This window comes from Microcaecilia unicolor, chromosome 2 (genome assembly GCF_901765095.1).
Source record: "Microcaecilia unicolor chromosome 2, aMicUni1.1, whole genome shotgun sequence".
NCBI lineage: Eukaryota > Metazoa > Chordata > Amphibia > Gymnophiona > Siphonopidae > Microcaecilia > Microcaecilia unicolor.
In genome coordinates this window covers 281831467-281854367 of record NC_044032.1, presented here as the reverse complement: position 1 = coordinate 281854367, position 22901 = coordinate 281831467, and the positions used below count along the sequence as shown (strand labels likewise).

The 22901-nt window shown below is 44.0% G+C and overlaps 1 protein-coding gene across 4 annotated transcripts in view; it reads left to right on the top strand.

Annotated features, from left to right (window-relative positions):
• The window catches only part of HACD4 (3-hydroxyacyl-CoA dehydratase 4), a 111576-nt gene that overhangs the window by 56983 nt on the left and 31692 nt on the right, over nucleotides 1-22901 (top strand). The window contains exons 1-2 of one of the 4 annotated variants that reach the window (XM_030194216.1): nucleotides 15317-15455; nucleotides 22660-22766. In XM_030194216.1, coding sequence (XP_030050076.1) covers nucleotides 22670-22766 — 97 coding nt within the window. In that variant the 5' untranslated portion in view covers nucleotides 15317-15455; nucleotides 22660-22669. Of the gene's footprint in view, nucleotides 1-15316; nucleotides 15456-15891; nucleotides 15912-16203; nucleotides 16224-22659; nucleotides 22767-22901 lie in introns of those variants that run through there. The other 3 variants (XM_030194218.1, XM_030194215.1, XM_030194213.1) reach the window with 3 other exon arrangements.

Sequence of the window (22901 nt, the reverse complement as noted above, 5' to 3'; positions counted from 1 at the left end):
AACCTGCTCAATCCATAATGTTCTAGGGCTGCAGCTCGATTAAACGTTTTAATCACAATTACTTGCACAATTAAAGGCAATGCATAGCCAGCGGTCCTTTATGGGGGCACACATTTCCTCTCTCTCCCCACTCTCCCCCCCCCCCCCCCTGCACAATTAGATATCATACCTTTTGTTGGCGGGGATGCCAAAGCCCTGCCAGTCGAAGAAATCCACTGCCTAAGTGGCCCCTTCCTCCTTGTCCTGCCTCAGGAGCAAGGAAACCAGTGAGGCAGGGTGACTGAGAGTAGGGCGCAGGGGGGCCAAAATTCCCCGGGCCTCCAAGGATCTACAGATGTTATAGATTCTCATAGTCACAGGTAACTTGTCCCATAATTTCAGTCCCCAGACTTTAAAAGTTGACATATGATACTCATTTAATACTCATCTGATCCGCTCTCCTTTTCCCCTCTGCTCCCTCCATTCTGACCCCCCTATCCTCTCCTCACCTCATCCATTCTCACCATCCTATTTTCTCCCCTAACCCCTCCATTCTGACCCTTTCCTCACCTCTTCCATTCTCTCCCCCCCCCCCCCCACACACCCTCCATTTGACCTCCGCTATTTTCTCCCTCCAACCCTTCATTTTGACCCAATATTTTTTAATTACTCTGCCCACCCCACTGGATGATAGGAGAGAACTCTATTGTTCCCAGCTTTTCCTCTGCTCCTGGTGTACTTTTATTTCAGTAAGTTTTGTACAACCAAAGAACTTTGCAACCTAAGCTACTATCCATATCATCCACCTCTAAGTATAGAACTAATCAGGAGGAGTCTCACCAAGAAGATGAGTCTATGTGAGAAGGGCATGAAGGAGAGTTTTCTGATCTTGGTGTCCCAGGTTCATTTGGTCTCTCTATTTTACCCGAGGGTCCCTCCATGGAAGCATGGACGGATCATGATTTTTCATCTCTTTTCGAGATCACAAGGAACCTGGAAAGAGAAATGATAGAGAATGTTATTTTTTAAATTTTATATGAGGCCTGGACTTCAACTGCATGCTCCTAATCCCCTTCTTCCACCCATAAAGGGGGGGGAGGGGGTCTAGGGTCATACTTCTCCCTTCTCTGAATCTCAGGCATTCCTACAGGGCCCCATAATATATTGCCCCATCCAGCTCAGGGTGGATGTTGAGGTGTCTTATGTTGCAGGTGGTCTGGTCTGTCTTCCATAGAGCAGGTGCTTGTCTTGTCTTGCAGCGCAGCATATGCTTATCATACTCAGGCTGTCCTTGTATGCATTAGAGAAGATTCAGATGTTTCAGGTATCCTGTTGCAGATGTTATGCCGTTCAGTAGAACAGATACTTGACACGGAGATATCCTGTCTTGAAGTAAGTTCTTATGGTGTTAAAATTAATTTTTCCTGTATTAGAGGAGACTCTGCTGTGCCAGATATTCAGTCTTTCATTACAGTAGATGATGAATGTTGAGGTGTTCTGATATGCAGTAGATGAGATGTTGTGGATGTCCTTTTTTTCAATAGATACTTTACATAAGGACATTAACCTTTTCTGTAATTGAAAGTGATGCAGATGTCCTTTCTTTTAATTCTAGTGGGTGCTGGACTTTAAGATATCTTGTTTTCCAGCAGAATGGATACTGGGATTTGTAGTAAGTTTGGTCTTGCAGGTGTTCTGCCTTTAGGTGCTTAAGTTTAAGTTGGGCTGTCTTGCAGGAAGGCAGGTGCTTATATTGAGGAGAGCTTCTCTGTTAGAGAGGAGATTCTGATGATTGATATATTGTGTCTTTTATTAGAGTGGATATTGTGCATCAAGAGTCTCGTCCAGTAGGTTCTGTACATGTCCTGGTCTGCAGCATGCCTTAGGTTCTCCACTCTTTTAGTAGAGCAGGTACTGTGACATGGAGTTGAGTTTTTTTGCCTACAGGAGCTGCTCAGATGTTTCAGGCAGATGCAGGAGGATGGACGAGCAGATGTTAATGCCCAAACAGCGATGGTATGGCTGGTAGATGGGACAAGCAGCCAATGGATAGCTTGCCTCCAGGATTGGAACAGTTTCTGGGACAAGGGAGAGGAGGATTGGGTAGGAGGCTTGAGGAGAGGATGGCAGGGCCTAAGATAGGCAGATGTTGAATGCCCAAACAGCGATGGTATGGCTGGGAGATGGGGCGAGCAGCCAATGGATAGCCTGCCTCCAGGACTTGACCAGTTTCTGGGACAAGGGAGAGGAGGATTGGGCAGGAGGCTTGAGGAGAGGATGGCAGAGCCTAAGAGGAGATGTAGTGGCTGATGGTATATTCACCCCTAGCGATGACAGGGCTAGGGGGAGGCCAAGAGTGAAGGACCCCAGATGGAATTCAGGGGATTCCATTCACACATCTCCCTCTCTCTCTTCCTCCTTCTCCGCCTTCTCCTCCTCCACAATGTCCTCCAGGAACATGGGACTCATGCTGCTTTCCCCCCCGGTTTGCATAGGAGGTTGGGCAGACTCTTCCGTTTGGCCAGGGGCCATCCGTACTTGAGCTGTGTAAAAGAGATGAGAGAGAAATAAAAAATGTTTTAGGATAGGGATGTAGGAATTTTATGAAGACCTCAGAGACCACTAAGCTACACTCAGGTATAGGAAAACAGTTAAACGGAGACACTAATGCAGCATTAATCCGATAAGCTACACTGCATCTTACCTGCCCATGGCAGCATGTCCCTTGCCAAGTCCATTTGGGCAGCTGGATCCTCGATGACAGGGATCTCTTTCACACTGCTATCCATTGGCCAGTCCGGTAAGCTTCTTCGCTCCTCCAAACTAACAACCTCAAAGATGGTGCTTAAGGTTGGAGAGAAGGAACGGAGAAAGCTCTCTGGACTGGCTCTCTCCAGTCTCCCAGCGTTTGCTGTTTTATCTGTCTCCTCTTCAATTTCAGGAAAAACCCTGCTGGGGCATCCAAAAGTACAACAATTTAAGCAGTTGCCCATGGCAAAAAAATGAAGTTGCTACTTCCCAGTATCCAGTTAGTAACAAAGAGGAGCTGCCTCAGTGGTCCTCAAGCCTGCTGCCAACCTGCTGATGTCACAATGGTAGCCCTTCCCCCACTCAACAAATGCTTATGCTCATAATACTGATGTCACTGCACCTGCCCCTCCCACTCAGCCAGGGATCCTGCCCACATTATAGATAATATCTTATGGGTGGACTTACCAATTCTTGACCTTAGCTTTTCTATTAATATATTCATTTTTATTATCATTTGAAGATTATCGAATCCAATTAGCATGACAGAGGTTAATCTTCAGATGATCCTGCTACAATGCAGATCTGAGCCTTCCAGAAGAATAATAAGGAAGGACATAGTATTGTGATTGATTGAGGGATGTGGTAGAGTTGATTTGAAGGGCAATTGGCCCATGTCCCTGGTACGAGTTCCATACCATTTACCCCACTAAAAGAATGACTATTGCTTAGTTCTGCCAGGTCCCTGTGCTGTGCAGCTAGAACGTACATGTCATAGTGTGTTCTTTTTTATTGCACCTTCCACATGGAATTCTCGTCCCTTGTTAATCAGAAGCAAAATGTCTCTAAAATTGTTTAAGAGTAAAGTAAAGACCTGCCTTTTTCAGAAGGATTTTGAGGTTACTTAGACTTGTTGGGGTTGGAATTTAGCAGAACAAACAAAATCAAATACATACTTCTCTCTAGTGTAACAATCAAGAGGAATTAGTCCTGCAGCTGGAGATATTCTGGATGATATGCTGCAGGATTACTTCCCCTTCATTCAAGTATTTATGTATTGCTTGGACCTAAGTGGTTTACAGTTTTATTTTACAGGCATTGGGTCTGTCCCCGGTGACCTCACAGTCTTACATTGTAGTATTGTTGTACCTGGGGCAACGGAGGGTTAAGTGACTTGCCCAGGGCCACATGAAACTGTAGAGGGAATTGAGCCTGGCTCTCCAGGATCTCAACCCACTGCTGACCATCAGACAGCAGCAGGAATCAATTCCAGTTACCCAGGTCCATAATCTGTTGCACTAACCATTAGGCCATTCCTCCACTCCCATGATTATTACACTAGAGAGAAGTCTGTACTTGATTTTGCCTCTGCAGTCATTTGGTGAAATGTGGCCACATCAGGAATAAGTATTTTGTGTTGAATTACATTCTTGGTACAACTTCTAATGTGTGTTGTTCTGCTGTTTGTTCTGTGCACTTGCATTGCAGGTTTTCTGCTTCTCTTGTTTTTCTTCGACTCTCTTCATGGCTGGAATTTAGACAGCATGAACCTGAATTTTGTTCTTTATATCCGTTCTCTTTGTATGCTTGACTTTAACTATCTTATTCTTTTATGTGAATTTTAGATTATATACCATTTTTATCTGCCTTGTGGTTGTTAAAAGCAGTATAGCAAGTTTTAACAGTGGCCACCTCAAATCCCACTGCTGCTCCCTGTGACCTTGCGGAAGTCACTTAACCCTCTATTGTCTCAGGTACAAACTTAGATTGTGAGCCCTCCTGGGAGAAATATCCAGTGTACCTGAATGTAACTCACCTTGAGCTACTACTGAAAAAGGTGTAAGCAAAATCCAAATAATAAATAATAGAAATAATAATAATAGCAATTCAGGTCAGGGAGGTGATATTGGTGGATTGTTCACTCTAGTGTGCGCGCATGTCTGTACTTATGTGTGTGTAATTCTCTGTAAGCTTCCATATGTAACTTTGTGTATGCATGTGTGAATCTCTGTGTTTATCTGTATGTGTTTATTTGTGTTAGCTTAGCAGGGTTTAAAAAGTTTTGGCTACTTTTTTATAAGAAAGGTCCATAAGCCATTATTAAGATGGACTTGGGAAAATCCACTGCTTATTTCTAGAAAATGCAGCATAAAATCTGTTTTTCTCTTTTGGGATCTTGGCAGGTACTTGTCCTGGATTGGCCACTGTTGGAAACAGGTTATTGGGCTTGATGGATCTTTGGTCTGACACAGCATGCCAATGCTTATGTTCTTATGTACAAGACTAGGAGACACTCAATGAAGTTACATCTAAATACTATAAAATCAAATAGGAGGAACATTTTTTCACTCATCAAATAGTTAAGCTCTGGAACTTCATACGGAGGATGTGGTAACTGCAGTTAGCATATCTGGGTCTAAAAAAGGTTTGGACAAGTTCCTGAAGAAAAAGTCCACAGTCTGCTACTGAGACAGACATGGGGAAGCCACTGCTTGCCCTGGGATTGGTAGCAGTGGCGTAGCCACAGGTGGGCTTGGGTGGGCCAGGGCCCACCCATTTATGGCTCAGGCCCACCCAACAGTAGCACATGGTGGGAATCCCAAGCACCGCCAGCTGAAGATTTCCCCCTGATGGTAATGAAAATGCTACTCTCCATAACACCGGCACCTGTGCATGCTCAGTTTTCAGTGCATGCCTGCTGCCAAGGTGGAAAGAAGCGTTTTCCCACCAGCTGAGATAATTTGTTTTTTTTTTTGGGGGGGGGGGGGGGGGAGAGAGAGAGAGAGAACACTTGGTGCCCACCCAATTCTTGCCTAGGCCCACCCAAAATCTGTTGTCTGGCTACGCCTCTGATTGGTAGCATGGAATCTTTCTCCAATTTGGGTTTCTGCCAGGTGACCTGGATTGGATACTGTTGGAAACAGGATACTGGGCTAGATGGACCATTGGTCTGACCCAGTATGGCTATTCTTATTTTTTTATGTTCTTAACTGAGGGTGTGGCTTTTGTGGAAGTCGTGTTCACGGACCCTGGGAGAAGTCAGCCACAGTTATTATGCAATAGACATAAAAACCAGCTCTGTGGGTACAGTGGCTGCTGAGCACCCCCATTACTGAGCACACTCCTTCATCTAGGTCCAGGGAGGGGTAATTAGTATTGTATTTGGCATCTCCAATCATTTTTAAATGTTGTTACTTATTGCAATACCACACCTAGAGGGCAATTCTTTAAAAGGTACCTAGAGGGTACCTATTTGGAGCCTTCTTTCCTTTATAGAATACTAGCATGACAAACATATACCTGCATGTGTGTTTCAGGCTCATGCCTAGATCTGAGTCAATGGGGGAGTTCAGACCTGGGAAGTTGTCTCCTGGTTACTTGTCCTTGTCGGATGAATGTTCTTTGTCTTCTTTTTACTGCTTGATGTGTTTGGGGTGCTAGACGGATTGACTGTCCTGTTGGTTTGTGTTAGCAAGATTGGTTGAGGTTCTTTCCTATACCTATTGGCGTTCCTTTCTTGACTTTGATTTAGTTTTGTACACCGCTTGGATCCACTGGCTTGGCACAAGTGGTATAACAAGATTTTAATAACCATAAACATCTAGGAAATACAACTGTAACATAGTATTCTAAAAGTGATATGCCTCTATGGGTGCCCCACCCATTCTCTCTGCCCAGACTTTGTCCGTGTGAACACTCACCTGCAAAGTACATACTGTCAAAGATATTAATATATTAATAGCAGAAGCGTAGCTAGGTTGTGATGCCAGGGGGAGCAGAGAGGCGTACACGTACACCTTACAGGCACACGCACGCACTGCGTAGCTGCGACGGACTGCCTGAAAAATAGACACCATTGCTGTCTGAAGTCAGTTTGGGGGAGTATGTAGCTGAATTATCATTTATGTGCCCTATGCCATGTTGTGGGCGTATTTTGTGTGGGACCAGGGAAGGCCCAAAATCAGGCCATCCAACAGCGTTTACGGATCGGGAAGAAATATCCAAGTTTAAAAGGGACATCCAAAGTTAGACCTGTTTCAGTCATGTCCAGGGTACAAAAAGGTGATTGAGCACACTGGAGGGATTAATGTATGACACCTCTTTAATTCCCCAGTGATTGCTAACCCCCTGCCTCTCTTCTGAAATTGGAACGGAAAGGGGATACCTGCAGAGGCATAGATAGGGGGTAAAAGGGGAGCAGCTGCTCTCCGAAATAGATTTTGAATGAAACAGCACCTATGAATTGGTCCTTCAGCCTCACACTCTCACCTATTTTACAAAACATCTGCTTCCCCTGATTTCAAAACCTGGCTATGTCTCTGGTACAGCCCCAGTAGCAACATTCCATGCTACTGATCCCAGGGCAAGCAGTGGCTTCCCCCATGTCTATCTCAGTAGCAGACTATGGACGTTTCCTCCAGAAATTTGGCCAAACCCAGATATGCTAACGGCTGTTCCCCCAATCCTCTGGCAATGAGTTCAAGAACTTCACTATTCTTTGAGTGAAAACATATTTCCTCCTATTTGTTTTAAAATTATTTCCATGTAATTTCATTCAATGTCCCCTGATCTTTGTACTTTTTGAACGTGTGAAAAATCGATTTACTTTTACCTGTTCTACATCATATTCCCCTTCAGCTGCCTCTTTTCCAAGCTGAAGAGCCCTAACCTTTTTAGCTTTTCCTCCTATGAGAAGAGTTCCGTTCCCTTTATCATTTTGGCTACTCTTCTATGAGCCTTTTCTAATTCTGCTATATCTTTTTTGAGCTATGGCAACCAGAACTGAATCTACACATCTATAGATGCTCTCACTATATTGTAATGGATAGCGGACTTATTTACCTTAAATCAAATTTTAAACCTCATGAGTCCAGGGTGCCTACAGAGATGGTCTCCCCTTTAATAGACTCATCATGGGTTTCATAGAAGCCTCCGAAAAACCAACCACAGTGTGAAAAACTCCCCAAAAGGGAAGTAAAAACACTGTAGCAAAAAAACAGAGGGATCTATTTTATATATATATATATATGAACAGTCCCCTATCCATAACCATATATTTAAAAAAACTGGAGAAATTTCACCATAATTACAAAAACGTGTGCACCACAGGTGAAAAAAGAAAACCGTCACTTAGCTTAACCACTGGACCAACGACTAACTCATTTCGTAGTTAGACCCAGGCAGGAAAGCTCTGACATTTTGGTCATACTACTACTACTACATATAGTGGACACATTTCCTATTGGTCATAAAGCCATGAGGTCACTGATATATTGGTCACAAGGACTAATTGTCATTAAGACATTTGGTTCTATAGATTTAATATTGTTACATGGGCTTCTAGTAGGGATTAGGCTTTGATCTTATTCCAAGTAAATGTCCTTTATACAAGTTATTGTTTATAATAATTGAATCCAAATTGTAAGTGTCTTTGAAGTCTTTCAGGAGTACCGATAAGGCGCATATTGTTATGCATGACTATTGATGAACTCTTAACTTATTTTGAACACAATTAAATCAGAGGCCGACAATGATGGGATCGTAGTAATGCATATGCACGCTCACTTTTTAGGATGGAAACATGGAATCAATACGAATCAGCAGCAGATGGGCTGGCATTTGGTTTGCAAGCTCTCTTCCAGTGCAGCCATCCAACATTTTGGACGTTTATGACTGGATTACAGAAGGATCACATTAACAGAAGGCATTATTTCTGCAAGGATCATCAGATGTTGGCACCAGTGATGCGCTATTGTTTACTGAAAAAGCGTGTGCAGAGAGCAGTTGCAACATGGTAAAACTGATATAGGGGCTCACTTTCAAAACAGAAAACATGCAAACTGCTATTTTTGAACACACATTTTAAGAGGAGTGGCCTAGTGGTTAGGGTGGTGGACTTTGGTCCTGGGGCGCTGAGGAACTGAGTTCGATTCCCACTTCAGGCACAGGCAGCTCCTTGTGACTCTGGGCAAGTCACTTAACCCTCCATTGCCCCATGTAAGCCGCATTGAGCCTGCCATGAGTGGGAAAGCGTGGGGTACAAATGTAACAAAAAAAAATATGAAGTACATCCAAATCACAAGGGGACGTGTTGGGGGCAGGATTTGGGTGTTCCCAAAACTGGGATGTTTTTCTGCTGTAATGGAAAAAAACCCAAAAACGTCCAGGTCTAATACTTAGATCTGCTTCAATCATGACTAACCCACAAAAAGGTGACCTAAATGACCAAATACTGAAGGGGATTAAGGCATGACCTCACCACCCCATACTACTCCAGTGATCACTGACCCCCTCCCAACCCCCAATGATGTGAAAGAAACAGTACATACCAGTCTCTATGACCACTTAAGATGCAATGGCCAGTCCTATTGGAGCAGTAAGCAGGTCCCTGAAGTAGTCTCGTAATTGTTGCAGTGCACTGTAGAGAAGGGGACCCAGGTCCATATCCCACCCTAACTGTTAAACTTCTGGTGGAAGGTGTGAGCCCTCCAAAACCCACAACAATTTATTGTACCACATTTAAGTTGACACCTGCAATGGTGTGCAGTTGGGAACAGTAGGTTTTTTGGTGGCTTTTGAAGGTCTCACCATAGAATATTAGGGGATAATGATGAGGAGATGTGTACCTGAGACTTTTTATGTGAAGTTCACTGCAGTGCACCTTAGTGTACCTCTCTGCTCTGCTGGGATGTCTGTGTGCCAATGGCTTGTTTTTTGTGTATGTGTGTTTTTCCCTTGGACATTTCTTTTTCTGAAAATAGTCCCCAAAAAATAAAAAATAGACATACTGAACACAAAAGCATCTAACATACGGCCGTTTTTGAAACAATAACACACTTTTCTGGTTTGAAAATAACTATGTTTGCCACTGGATTTTTGGATGCATTCACAAAATGTCTAAAATTGGATATAGATGTCTATCAAAAATGCCCCTCCACATCACTTACTTACGTAGTATGGCATCTATATCATAAAATTGATACTGCGAGAAAAAAATTGAGTTATTATTGTGATATGGTCTGAAATAACATATTGAATTTACATTTTACCTAGTCTTATTATTTTGTATCTTTTGTACCTAATTATTGTCTGCCTTTCTGTCTTTAATATTTATTGTTGTATGTCATGGAGGGGCATAATCGAAAGGGGCGCCCAAGTTTTCCTGAGGACGTCCTCGCAGGACATCCTGGTGAAGGGGCGGGGAAACCCGTATTATCGAAACAAGATGGGGGTCCAACTTTCGTTTTGATAATATGGTCGGGGACGCCCAAATCGCGAAATTTACGCCGACCTTAGAGATGGTCATCCTTAGAGATGGTCATCTCCGATTGCTGCATTAAACACCATCTTAAGAGGTGGTGTTAAGTGCAGCTGTGTATCATAGCCCACAGTGACTCCTGCCTTGATCCTCCCCCCCCCCCCCCAACATTTACCACTCCACTCAAGGGCCTCTATGGAACAACATCCTGCTTCACCTGTCAGCTGGGCTCTGGCTTCAAAAGGTGCACGTGTCTGCTGCAGCCCATATTTTAATGGGCTAGTGGCAGGAAGCCTTGCGGGCACGCCCAGAGTGACATCATGTCCCAGCGTCTATTCTAGCCCTGTTTAGTCTCGTCCAGATCCAATTCTTGCCCTGCCTTGCCTTCCTTGTCTGAACCCAGTTCTAGCCTTGTTTCCTAGTCTTTTCTAGCCCTGTCTGGGTCCAGTTCTAGCCGTATGTCATGAAACGCCTAGCCACCTGCCTGGGTTTACCCTGTGGCCAATTACAGGGTCTATCCCCGGCACTAGGGTTACCATATTTGGTCCCCACCAAAAAGAGGACACATGCCCCGCCCACATTTCATACCCCACCCCACCCCGTCACATTTCACCCCACCCCTTTCACCCCTTCCCCTTACTCTACTGCCCTGGTAGTCTAGTGACCTCTTCGGGGCAGGAAAGAGCCCCCTCTTTCCTGCCCGGAGCGCTGCCCTGCATCCTGTTCCCCTTGCAATGCTGAGTGCTGACGGTGCCGGTGCCAATTCAAAATGGCCGCCGAGTTGAAGCGGCCTTGTGACACTTCAGCTCTTGGTGGCCATTTTGAATCTCCCTCTAAAAGTTTAAATAAGAGCAACCGCCATGACTCTTTACTGGGGTGCATATTTAAGGACAGGACTTTTGAGAGCTCTGACTAGTTTATATGATGCAGAAGATTTTTCTCCCCCTTATGTGTCTTTTCTACGCAATTTGTAACTTCTCTTTTTCTCATGCAGTGTCCTTTTGTGATTATAATGCACTTTCTATAGATTCAGACCAGCTTGGGAGGTGTTTCTGGCTTGCTCTCAATTTCATTCTACAATGTGACACAGTTCAGCTGGTTTCAGTTTAGTACAAGGGTGGGAAATGCAACCTCCTGGTATATAAGAGCTACTGGGAAAGAACAGGGAGCCTAGTAGTAGACATTGACTTGTTGGTTCAGGACAAAATTTGCCTGAATTACAAAATCAATTTTTACATATTACTGAGCACAGAAAATTCTTGCCATGAACAGAAAAGATATCACTATTGAGAATTCGAGCAACAGCAACTCAACGGTCTCACTTTTCCAAAGTGTCATTCAGCTTCAAAGGAATGCATTCAAATTTTCTCATTGGGAGCTACAAAATATTTGAGGGTTGGTTCTTGCAATTTGCTGAAAATAATGCTAGTGCGCTAAGGGGCTGGAATCAGCATGTGCTAAATGTGTGATCTAAGCTTTAGTATTATGTTGTGAGCTCTTGCTTATATTTGTATTGAAAACCAATAAAAGAAATTCAACTTAGATTTTCTTTTAGATTTCATTGCTTTATGCTTGTGGTCTAGCTTTTATTATGGGGAGCACAACGTTTATAACTGTTTTCTATCCCAGATTGAATTCTTGCCTTTCTTGAGCTCATGGTGAATCATACTACAGTTCTTGTAAAATATACCTGTCATTAAGGATCTTAGCTGGGATATAGACACCAGTATTTCAAGAGATTTGGAGGTGCCAAACACAATACAAATGACTTCTCCCTGGCTACAGTGAAGGAGCTTACTCAATACTGGGTGTACTCAGCACCCAGTGACACCCACAGAGTTGGCTTCTATGAGGTGAGGTGAGGTGAGGTGAGGCGCCTTCAAAACCAAGAACAATGGCAGGAGTATTAGTTATTGTAAAGGCAGATGCTGTGTTGCATTTTTCCCTACAACGGAAACTTCATGCTGTATCATCTTTTGTCATTTGTCACATCTCTGGTATAGAACAATATTAAAAAGAATTTTTTCATAAAGAATGTTGTAAAATCCTGTTATTTTGGAAATAGCTGAAGAAATGAAGTTTTCTTTATCATTAGAGGTCCTTCTTCTGCCTCTTGAAAGCGTCTGAATTCTTAATCTTGAAAGTTATTATCTTGGCATGCCAGCTGGTTGTAGGGTCACCATTTCCTTTAGCTGTGGCTAACCTACATCCCAGTTTATCCCACTTGATGTGAGGTGACAGAAATATGGAAACGTATGACTGCTTTTAGGAAATGGTGTGCTGAAATGCTACAGTTCAATTAAGAGAAAAAACCTGCAGTGGAAAGAAGCAGGGCCTAGTCAGTGATTTTCTGTGAGAGGGGACTTCTTTTATTTATTTTTAATAGTTCATGACGCACAATTGGATTGAGTTGTTCACAATTAAATTGTGGGCATAAAAATCACCCCAGTCCTTATTCTGATCCAAACCAGCAGTTACAATCAGGGTAAAAATAACTTGGACTCAATTTACCCCAAGACAACTGAGCTTATACTATTATTGTTATTATTATTATTAACTAGTAAAAAAGGCCCGTTTCTGACACAAATGAAACGGGCGCTAGCAAGGTTTTCCTCGGAGTGTGTATGTTTGGGAGAGTGTATGTGAGTGTGACTGTTTGAGAGTCAGAGTGAAAGTGTGAGTGTGTGTGTGAGAGAGTGAGTCTGGGTGTGAGTGTGTTTGTGAGAGTGTGTGTGTGAGAATGAGAGTGTGTGTAAGTGTGTATGTGAGACACAGTGTGAGAGAGAGTGTGTGTGTGTGGGCGAGAGAGAGAGAGTGTGTGTGAGACACAGATTCTCTGTGAGAGTGAGTGTATGAGACCAAGCGAGTGTGTGAGTGACTGTGTGGCACATAGAGAGTGAATGTGATACAGTGTGAGACAGAGTGTGTGAGAGTGAGAGTCAGAAAGACATTGTATATGAGAGAGAGAGTGTGAGCCCTGCCCTCCCAATCCATGCCCATCTGTCCCCTGCCCCCTCCATTCATCCTTTTCCAGCAATTCCCCTCTCTCCCTGAGCCCTGCCCTCCCAATCCATGCCCATCCATGCTCCTCTGTCACCTGCCCCCTCCATTCATCCCTATCCAGCAATTCCCCTCTCTCCCTGAGCCCTGCCCTGCAATCCATATCCATCCATGCCCATCTGTCCTCTCCATTCATCCCTATCCAGCAATTCCCCTCTCCCTGAGCCCTGCCCTCCCAATCCATGCCCATCCATGCTCCTCTGTCACCTGCCCCCTCCATTCATCCCTATCTAGCAATTCCCCTCTTTCCCTGAGCCCTGCCCTGCAATCCATATCCATCCATCCATCTGTCCCCTTCATTCATCCCTATCCAGCAATTCCCCTCTCTCCCTGAGCCCTACCCTCCCAATCCATGCCCATCCATGCTCCTCTGTCCCCTGCCCCCTCCATTCATCCCTTTCCAGCAATTCCCCTCTCTCCCTGAGCCGTGCCCTCCCAATCCATGCCCATCCATGCTCCTCTGTCCCCTGCCGCCTCCATTCATTCTTTTCCAGCAAGTCCCCTCTCTCCCTTCCATGACCCCCCCTCGCATCCATGCTCCTCTCTCTCCCATGTCCCAGCCTGGCCCGCCCTCTTCTCCCCCCCCCTTCGCATCCATGCCCCCCCTTCGCATCCATGCTGTCGTTTCTCCCCTGCCCTCCCGCTCCCATTGTTCAACTTTACTGCCCACCCTCTTGTCTCCCCCCCAACATCCTTTTTTTTTCTTCTTTTTAAATTTACCTCCGTGGCGGAGGATGACGTCAGAAGAAGGCGGAACACAGCGAAGGGAAGGCTAGACGTCGGGAGCGCCGCCTCCTTCCCTGACGCTGCGCTGCCGGAATTGTTTGGTTTTTTTTCCGCCCTCGACATCATGACGTTTGACGCGAGGGCGGGGCAGAGACGGCTGGCTGGCTTCACACCACGAATCCATGAACCCTACAGGGAGTGTTTGAGTGGCTTCAGAATGTTGTCTTCAGAACGTTCATGGTGCGTTTTATTATATTAGATAACTGGTTGCACCACCTTTAGCAGCAATAGTAGCAATCAAATACTTCCTATAATCAGTCTTTCACATCACTGTTGAAGAATCTTAGCCCACTCTTCTTTGCTAAACTGCTTTAATTCAGATACATTCCTAGGTTTTCATGCATGAATTGCTAATTTCAGGTCCTGCCACAGACACTGTATCCAGGGGTGTAGCTACGGGTGGGCCTGGATGGGCCCAGGCCCACCCAGTTTCGTCTCAGGCCCATCCTCACCTTCTCCCACCCCCGCCGTAGCGCTGCCTCCTCTCCTGCACTTCGCGGTGTCTGTCTCCCACCCTCACGGCAGCGCTTTCAATTTGCTATCAGCGCTGCCTGCCTGACAGCTGACAGACGCGACGCGACATCCTCCTGCTCCGGGGCCTTCCCTCTGCCGCGTTGATTCAACTTCCTGTTTACGCAGGGTGGATTGCACGCAGCAGAGGGAAGGTCCCGGAGCAGGACGTCGTCACGCCGCGTCTGTCAGCTGTCAGGCAGGCAGCGCCGATAGAGCGCTGCCGCGGCAGTGGAAGACGGAGACCATGAAGTGCAGGAGACGAGTCAGCGCCACGGTGGGAGGTGAGTGGAGGCAGCGTCGATAACTTAAAGGTGCTGTGTGCTGCGTGTGAGTGTGTGTGTGTGTGTGTGTGAGGGGGGGGGGGGTTGGAGTTGTAGTGCCCACCCATCCAACCCGCTGGCCCACCCAAAAATTGTCTTCTGGCTACGCCACTGACTGTATCTCTTCTGAGTTCAAGTCAGGATTTGACTAGGCCAATCCAAAACTTTCTTTCTCCTCAGCCATTCAGATATAGACTTGCTTTTGGTGTTGTGGATCATTGTCTTACTGTATAACCCAGTTTTAGCTCACAGCCAGATGGTCAATTGGTTGATTGAAAAACTAAGGGGCAGTTACTTTTTCACATAGGCAATATGAGTTTTGGATAATTTTGCACTGTGGATTGGCTGATGCCGCGGATTGAGGACTAGCTAGGGTTACCATATGGCTCCAGAAAAAGGAGGACGGATTGAGCCAGCCGGGTTTTACTTCCATTGCTTTCCATTGAAAGCAATGGAAGTAAAACCTGGCTGGCTCAATTACTTCCATTGAAAGCAATGGAAGTAAAACACCCACTCTTCTCCATTGCTCCTTGGAAGTTACCCCTCATGTTTACTACTCTAGTCTGGTTGCTCTAATTTGCCGACGCTGCTCTCCTCCCACTAGGGCAGGGCATGCTCTGCCTTCCTCCTGTTGCAGTGAGAACAGCTGCAGGGCTCAGTGCTGTGTCCTCCTCTCTCCTCCAGGCACAGGAGAGCAGTGCAGCTCCTTCCTACAGGCCAGGAGGACCGCTTGCCCAAAAGTACACACCCACTTTATTTAGCACTGTCCTGCAATCGCCTGAGGCAAGAAGGTAAACAAAGTACTTTATTTCTGTTTGGGGAAGTAAGATGGTGCCGAAAATGAATGTTTCTTTCCTACTTCTCTTTATGGCTGCGGTGCTAATGCTATGAGTTGCAGCTGGATGACAGGAAGAGAAGTAGTTCTTACTTTTGAGTGCTTTAAATCTTCCGGATAAAGCTTAGGCAGGAGGAATTTAACTTTTGCCAGGCAGTGGACACTACTTCAACTACAGTTTCCACCTTAGCATAGTTGGTTTTGTTTTTTTCTTTTTTTTTTAAACCTTGGGTCTTAAAGTGAAATGTGCAGTTCGTCTGATGTTGTAAAGCGTGACGGTTTCTGCTTTAGTTTAGCTACCAGAGCTGTAAAGAAATAGTCCCTGTAACTCTAGCAAAAGCAGGAGCCCTCTGCATTTAAAAGGTTAAAGAACATGAATTAGAACTGCTTTTCTGCAAAGTGTAGTAAAGAGGTAACTGTCTTTTAAGTTGATGTTTCTACTATTTCTACTGCCGTAATGTCCTTTAAAAAAAAAAAAAAAGGGGGGGGGGTGAGATGTTGAACACTTTAGCACACAGAAAGATGGGGAATTAAGCCAGGTCTGGAAAAGCCTCCGTGCTGGCTGGTTATGCAGGGGGTCTCAAGTTATCTGCAGCAGGGCCCATAGGAATAAAATGGGCCCTACTACAATAACTCGAGCTAAGCCTTAATAAAAGACACCCCACCCCCCTGCAATCTCTTATCTCTCTTGGAGTGTTCAGTCATCATGTGCAGATGTGAAAATGTAAGGACAGGAAAAATTGCTAAGTGTTTTATAGTTAAGCTTCTGTGCTCAAATATGGAGTGCCACAGGGATCTGTATTGGGACCGGTGCTATTTAACATATTTATAAATGATCTAGAACATGGAACGGAGAGTGAGGTGACTAAATTTGTAGATGACACAAAACTATTCAAAGTTGTAAAAACAAATGCAGATTGTGAAAAATTGCAGGAAGACCTTAGGAAACTAGAAGATTGGGCATCCAAATGGTAGATGAAATTTAATGTGGACAAATGCGAAGTGATGCACATTGGGAAGAATAATCTGAAGCAATGCCAAAACAAACCATAGCGGCATGGTTTGCAGTGGGTATAACAATTTTGGTACCATGATCATCTTTTTTTTAACTCTTTATTTATAAATTTTTTTTCATTTACATCAAACGATATAAAAATCGGCAATATCAGCAAAAAAAATATAAGGAAATAAACAATACATCATTATCTAAAGTAAATAGTATTTCAAATTTGTCCACTATTAATTGAGTCAAGATACTAGGAAATCAAATATTAACAATAAACACATTATTTAAACGGAAGGGACATAGCAGATATTTGCAGCCAACTAAACAGCATTTCTAACTAGGGAGGCAAAACTCCAGGTACATTAGCACTCTGCTTGGAATCGATAAATTCTAGTAGCTTCGAGGGGGTAAAGAATATATAGTTAACAGATTCAAAGGTAATATAACATTTGCAAGGAAATTTAAGCAAAAAAGTGGCACCCATTTTAAGAACTCTATTTTTATAAATCAAAAAATCTTTCCTCCTCTTCTGCGTACTCCTTGCCAAATCTGGAAATATTTGTATTCTTTGACCCAAGAAGATATCAGTCAAGTGGCGAAAGTAGAGTCTCAAAATATTATTTCTATCCATTTCTAAAGCGAAAGTCACAATCAATGTTGTTCTCTCTGTGATAACTTCTAAAGAGTTCTCTAGAAATTCTGTCAAGTTTAAATCAGGTGAAGTTTGATCTTTTGGAGGTTTAGAGACACCCATAATATATTGGGTTCTCGTTATGGGGGGAAAACCCTCCATTGAGATTCCCAATATTTGAATAAAATATCTTTTAAGCATATCTATAGCTGGTACTAAGGGTGATTTTGGAAAATTAATTAACCTAAGGTTATTTCTTCGAGAGTTATTTTCCAAATTTTCCAATTTCTTTTCCTGAATTTCTTTTTCTTTAGTTAAGGAAAACGTTAGATTTTGAAGTTTTTCAACTTCAGCCTCCATCTTCAAGACTTTTTCTTTCTGTTCTTGTAAATTATTAAACAGATTATCACTGGTTTGTTTTAGTTCCTTAATTTCTCCCTTTATGGAAATATTCATTTGAAGTAGTGTGCTATTGACCCCTTGAATTGCATCCCATAATGAATTCATAGTCACCACTGTTGGTTTTTGTAATCCACCATTGTTCCCGATAGTAACACTCCGGGGAGCAGGAGCCTCGACCCGCAACTGCTCCTGCATTGCTGTTTCTTTCCCCGGGGTTGAGGTGCCTGACGGTCCTCCTCCCAACGGTGTTGCGAATAACATTTCCAACTGCCGTGGTCCCTCAGGCACTCTTTCGCTTCCGGGTTGTGGTGGAACAGTGTGAGAAGGAGGACTCAACGTCGCTCCTTCAATGCTGCGGTCCGTATCCAAAAAGGTCGAACCCGTCGAAGCAGAGATCCGCTCGCCATAGGTCCCAATTCCAAAGACCTCCAAAGTCGGCTGTCGAGAGGTTGGCGTCGTCGGTGGAATCGTGGAGGTAGGAACCACCGTCTTCCCCTTTCTCTTCCCCATTTTAAACGGAGAAAAAGAGAATTCCCTCGGTAGTCTAACGATGGGTCTCGGGAGCTTAGGAACGCACATCCGTTACTGACGCCATCTTGACTCACCATGATCATCTTTATCAGTGCCACCCGACCCATCAACGACAAAGGAAGATCTCGCCACTTTGAACAAAGAGCATATATAGACTCCAGATGCTTCTGTACATTGGCCGAGTACAATGTTGCCTGGTTGGTGCTCAAGAAAATGCCCAAGTACCGCATAGGTGGTGAAGTGGGAGGTATGGTCAGTTCCTTATGCCATGGTGCCCAGTGCTAATAGCTCCAGTTTAGAGCAACATGTATATGCTGGAAGAGAGGAGGGAGAGAGGAGACATGGGAGAGAGGAGACATGATAGAGACGTTTAAATATCTCAAGGGCATTATTGTACAGGAAGTGAGAAGGAAAACTCTGGAACGAGAGAGTATACGATGACGTTAAGAGGGAACAGGCTTAGGAGTAATCTAAGAAAGTATTATTTCACAGAAAGGGTGGTGGAAGCATGGAATGGCCTCCAGGTGGAGGTCGTGGAGTCGAGGACTGTGTCAGAATGTAAGAAGGCATGGGATAAGCATGTGGGATCGCTTAGGAAAAGGAAGAGTTAGGGGTTTCAGAGGATGGGCAGACTGGATGGGCTATTTGGCCTTTATCTGCCGTCATGTTTCTATGAATCATAGTTACCTGATGCTAGGGTCCATCTTAGGAGCCAGCACTCAAGAAAAAGATGTAGGTGTCATTGTAGACAATATGCTGAAATCTTTTGCCCAGTGTGCGGCAGCGGCTATAAAAGCAAACAGGATGCTAGGAATTATTAGAAAAGAGATAAGTAAGACCAAGAATATTATAATGCCTCTCTATCGCTTCATGGTGCAACCTCACCTAGAGTATGGTGTTCAGTTTTGGTCATCGTTTCTCAAAAAATATAGCAGAATTAGAAAAGGTTCAAAGAAGAGCAACCAAGGGGGATGGAACTACTTTCACGTGAGCAAAGGCTAAAGAGGTTAGGGCTCTTCAGATTGGAAAAGAGATGGCTGAAGGGGAATATGAATGAGGTCTATTAAAATCCTGAGTGGTGTAGAAGGGGGAGAAGTGAATTGATTTTTCACTTTCAAAAAGTACAAAGACCAGGGGACACTCGAAACTACATGGAAATAGCTTTAAAACAAATAAGAGGAAATATTTTTTCACTCAAAGAATAGTTAAGTTCTGGAACTTTCTGCCAGAGGATTTGGTAACAGCAGTTAGCATATCTGAGTTTTAAAAAGGTTTGGACAAGTTCCTGGAGGAAAAGTCCATAGTTTGTTATTGAGATGGACATGGGGGGAAGCCACTGCGTTCCCTGGGATTGGTAGCATGGAATGTTGCTACTAATTGGGTTTCTACCAGGTACTTGTGACCTGGATTGGCCCACTGGTGGAAGCAGGATACTGGGCTAGATGGATCATTGGTCTGACCCAGTATGGCTATTCTCTGTTCTTAATATGGAGGAATTGAAATGTACAGGGACGCTTTTGCCTTCAGGGTAAGGGATAGAGGAACAGTCAGAAGCCAGTGGTGGAAAGAGAGAAAACAGCTAGCTAACATGGTAAAAAGCCCTCAAGGCAGGGGTTGAATATTATATGTAAGAAAACTCATAAACTGCATTCTCTCCTCACATCCATTTCTAAAACTGATAATAAACACAAGATTCTGGACCTGGTTTGGGTAGCCCAGAAAGAAAATATACCCTTACTACTTTTCAGTCTCAACACCAAAAATGGATTGATAGAGGGCAATGTATTTAAACTACTGGAAATGGATTGGTAGAATATAAAATTAGCATCACATCATCAAAAAATAAGCTAGCAGTGACCAGTCCTAGAGTGTCCCAACCTAATATTAATGTGGGAAATTGAAGAGAATTGTAAGGTGTTGGGTTTTAAAGTTAACTATATGATGTCTGAGATCAGTCACAGAGGAGGAGGAGGAGGTAGCTGTATTATCGTTTCCCCCCCCCCCCCCCCCCCCCCAGTTTCAAGAAATAAAACAGGGATTATGTTATTTGGGAGAGCAGTTGAATGTATCACAACAAATGACTTGTCTATTCTTTGCCAAGTCAAATCCCATGGAAGGTTATTGCAAAGAAAAAGCTACTCAGGTTTATTTGGTAGGGTAGGCCACCAAGAGTCTCAAATGTAACATTGATGACAGCCAGATGGGATGGGAGGTAGAGTGGTACTTTCTAGCTTTCCAGTTAGGGACTGTCATGGAATGGTATAGGGGAAATAATGAAAAGCAGCAAGTTGGGCTGGAAGGGTCAGAGGTGGAGAGGAACCCCCTTATGTGTGATCACTTGGATATTTTGGGGGAGGGACAAAATTCAGCTTGTGTTCATCCTAACAGTGGAGGAAATTGCATGCAAATCTCTCTCATGAATATTCATTGTAGATATCCTGAAAACCTAACTGGCTGGGGTGCCTCCAGGACCAGGTTTGGGAATCACTGCATTAGGACAACAGTAAAGGTTTGGGATTTGGTGAAAAATCAATTGGATGGTAATAGTGCCATTTTAAAAGGTGGGGAAAAAGGGGTTTATCAACGATGTCAAATTGTGGCCATTTGAAGAGCGTCAGATACTCTATTCAGTGCAGGTGCAGGACATTTGAGCATATCATCAAGTTAAACATTTACTTTCAGAAAAGATGATTAGGGAACAGGGGTGTAGCCAGACAACAGATTTTGGGTGGGCCTAAGGAAGAACTGGGTGGGCACCAATTGTTCTCCCCCCCCCCCCCCCCCCAACCACCACCCAAAAAATATCTCAGCTGGTGGGAAAACGCTTCTTTCCACCTTGGCAGTCTGCAGCAGGCATGTGCTGAAAGCTGAGCATGTGCAGGTGCCAGTATCATGGAGAGTAGCATTTTCGTTACCATCAGGAGGAAAGTCTTCAGCTGGCCGAGCTTAGGATCCCACCAGCTACCACTAAACGTGTGCTACTGTTGGGTGGGCCTGAGCCCTAAGTGGGGCCCACCCAGGCCCACCTGTGGCTACACCACTGTTAGGGAAGCTTTTGAGAGGTTATGCTATGTACACAGCAGTCTAGTAAGGAGTTAGTCTCCATGCTACATGGCCTACTATGAGATGGGCAAGAAGTATGCCATACCTTTATTGTAATCAGGGAAGAAAGATTTTCAGTATGTACCGGAGCTCTGGAAGATGGTACAAAGTGTTATGTTGGTGGTACCTTACTCTGGTTAAGATTGAAACATTTGCACCCCAACTGCTCTGACAATGTTAGAGGGGATGTGGAGAGCAGGGACCGTGCTTCATGCATGGTGGTCCTGTCCTGTCACCAGGACTTAATGGCAGAAAGTACGTATGTGGAGTAGGGACAATTTAGGTGAAGTACCTTGGGATTACAAACATCTACTTTTCAGTGTATCCATACCCAGTGCACAGAAGAGCCAGAATAAATTGTTTGGGTTCTTACAGCTACTAGGTATTGGATTTACAGATGCAATACATCAGCCCCCAGTTTGGGAATCTGGTTCAAATAGTACACAAACATCATTGATTGTAAAGCTTTCTGCAGATTTTAAGCACAGGTCGCCATTAGGGGAATGAGAGAAAGTGAAACAAGTCCCTTGACCAAACTGGAAATTAGGACAAATACTGGCTTCAATGGATGGGAGGGGTTAACAGAAAGGACCCTGGGTAAGGAAAGAGGGGATCGGTGGTTAGTGGCTCTATCTAATCTCTATTTTGGTTTTCTTTCTGGAATTTCATTTTGCTATAGAGGATTTGTTGGGAACACTATAAGAGAGGTGGCTAGGCTTCTAGGGGAATGATAAAGGGGTGATTATCTTACTTGTGAAGAAAGCCTAAATAGGTTGGGTCTTTTCAGCTTGGAGAAAAGGTGACTGAGAGGGAATATGGCAGAAATTTATAAAACTATGAGTGGAGCAGATCCTTTAAACAAGAAATGTTTGCTCAGAACTTTTCACTAATTCTGAGCTCTGGGAGAGCTGTTCCATCCTGGCTTAGTGCAAAGAAGTAACGCAACATGTGTTTTGATTACATACTGCTTGCCAACAAAGAATTTGGAGACAGGCATGTGTAAGTAGATGGGAAGGGAATGGAGCAGGGAGATTTTACAATTAGTGAGTCCACATAATGAAGTATATGAGTGTTACTAAGTACGCATATTGACTGGTATATTTTACAATTAAAATCATTCATAAGCACGTACACTATTTGGTACGCAGTAGAACACAGAAGTATGTGTTATTAGAAATATCCAATGCTTACAAATATTTGCAGCCTACCATATATGAGATTTGCCTGGCTGAGTTCTGGATGGACTGCTGATAAAACTAGGCACAGTCACTCAGGGAGATGACGTGGCAGTTTTCTTTAAGATGGACAGCCATGTCAGACCTCTTGACTCGGTGTCCTGCCTATTTTTCCAGCAGCTGTAATTTAATTTAAGGTATTATATAGCTGTTTTCTCATCCCTTTAAGAATACAATATCAGGAAAATGAAAATCTCTCGGGGAGGGGGGGTGGCTTTTTTAAAGTGTCATAAGCATTTTTTTTCTATCACAGGAGGTATAAAATGAAGAACTATCTCTTCATCTATTATCTAATCCAGTTCTGTGGACATTCTTGGATATTTACGAATATGACTGCACGGTTCTTCTCATTTGGAAAAGGTAAAATTGTACATATCTCAGAAGTGGTACACTTATACAGATTACCCACCCATGCTACCTGAAAACTACAAATACACCACATGAAAGTAGATGACAACCTCAAGGCCCATCTCATTGCCCATTTTCTCTTCTTAG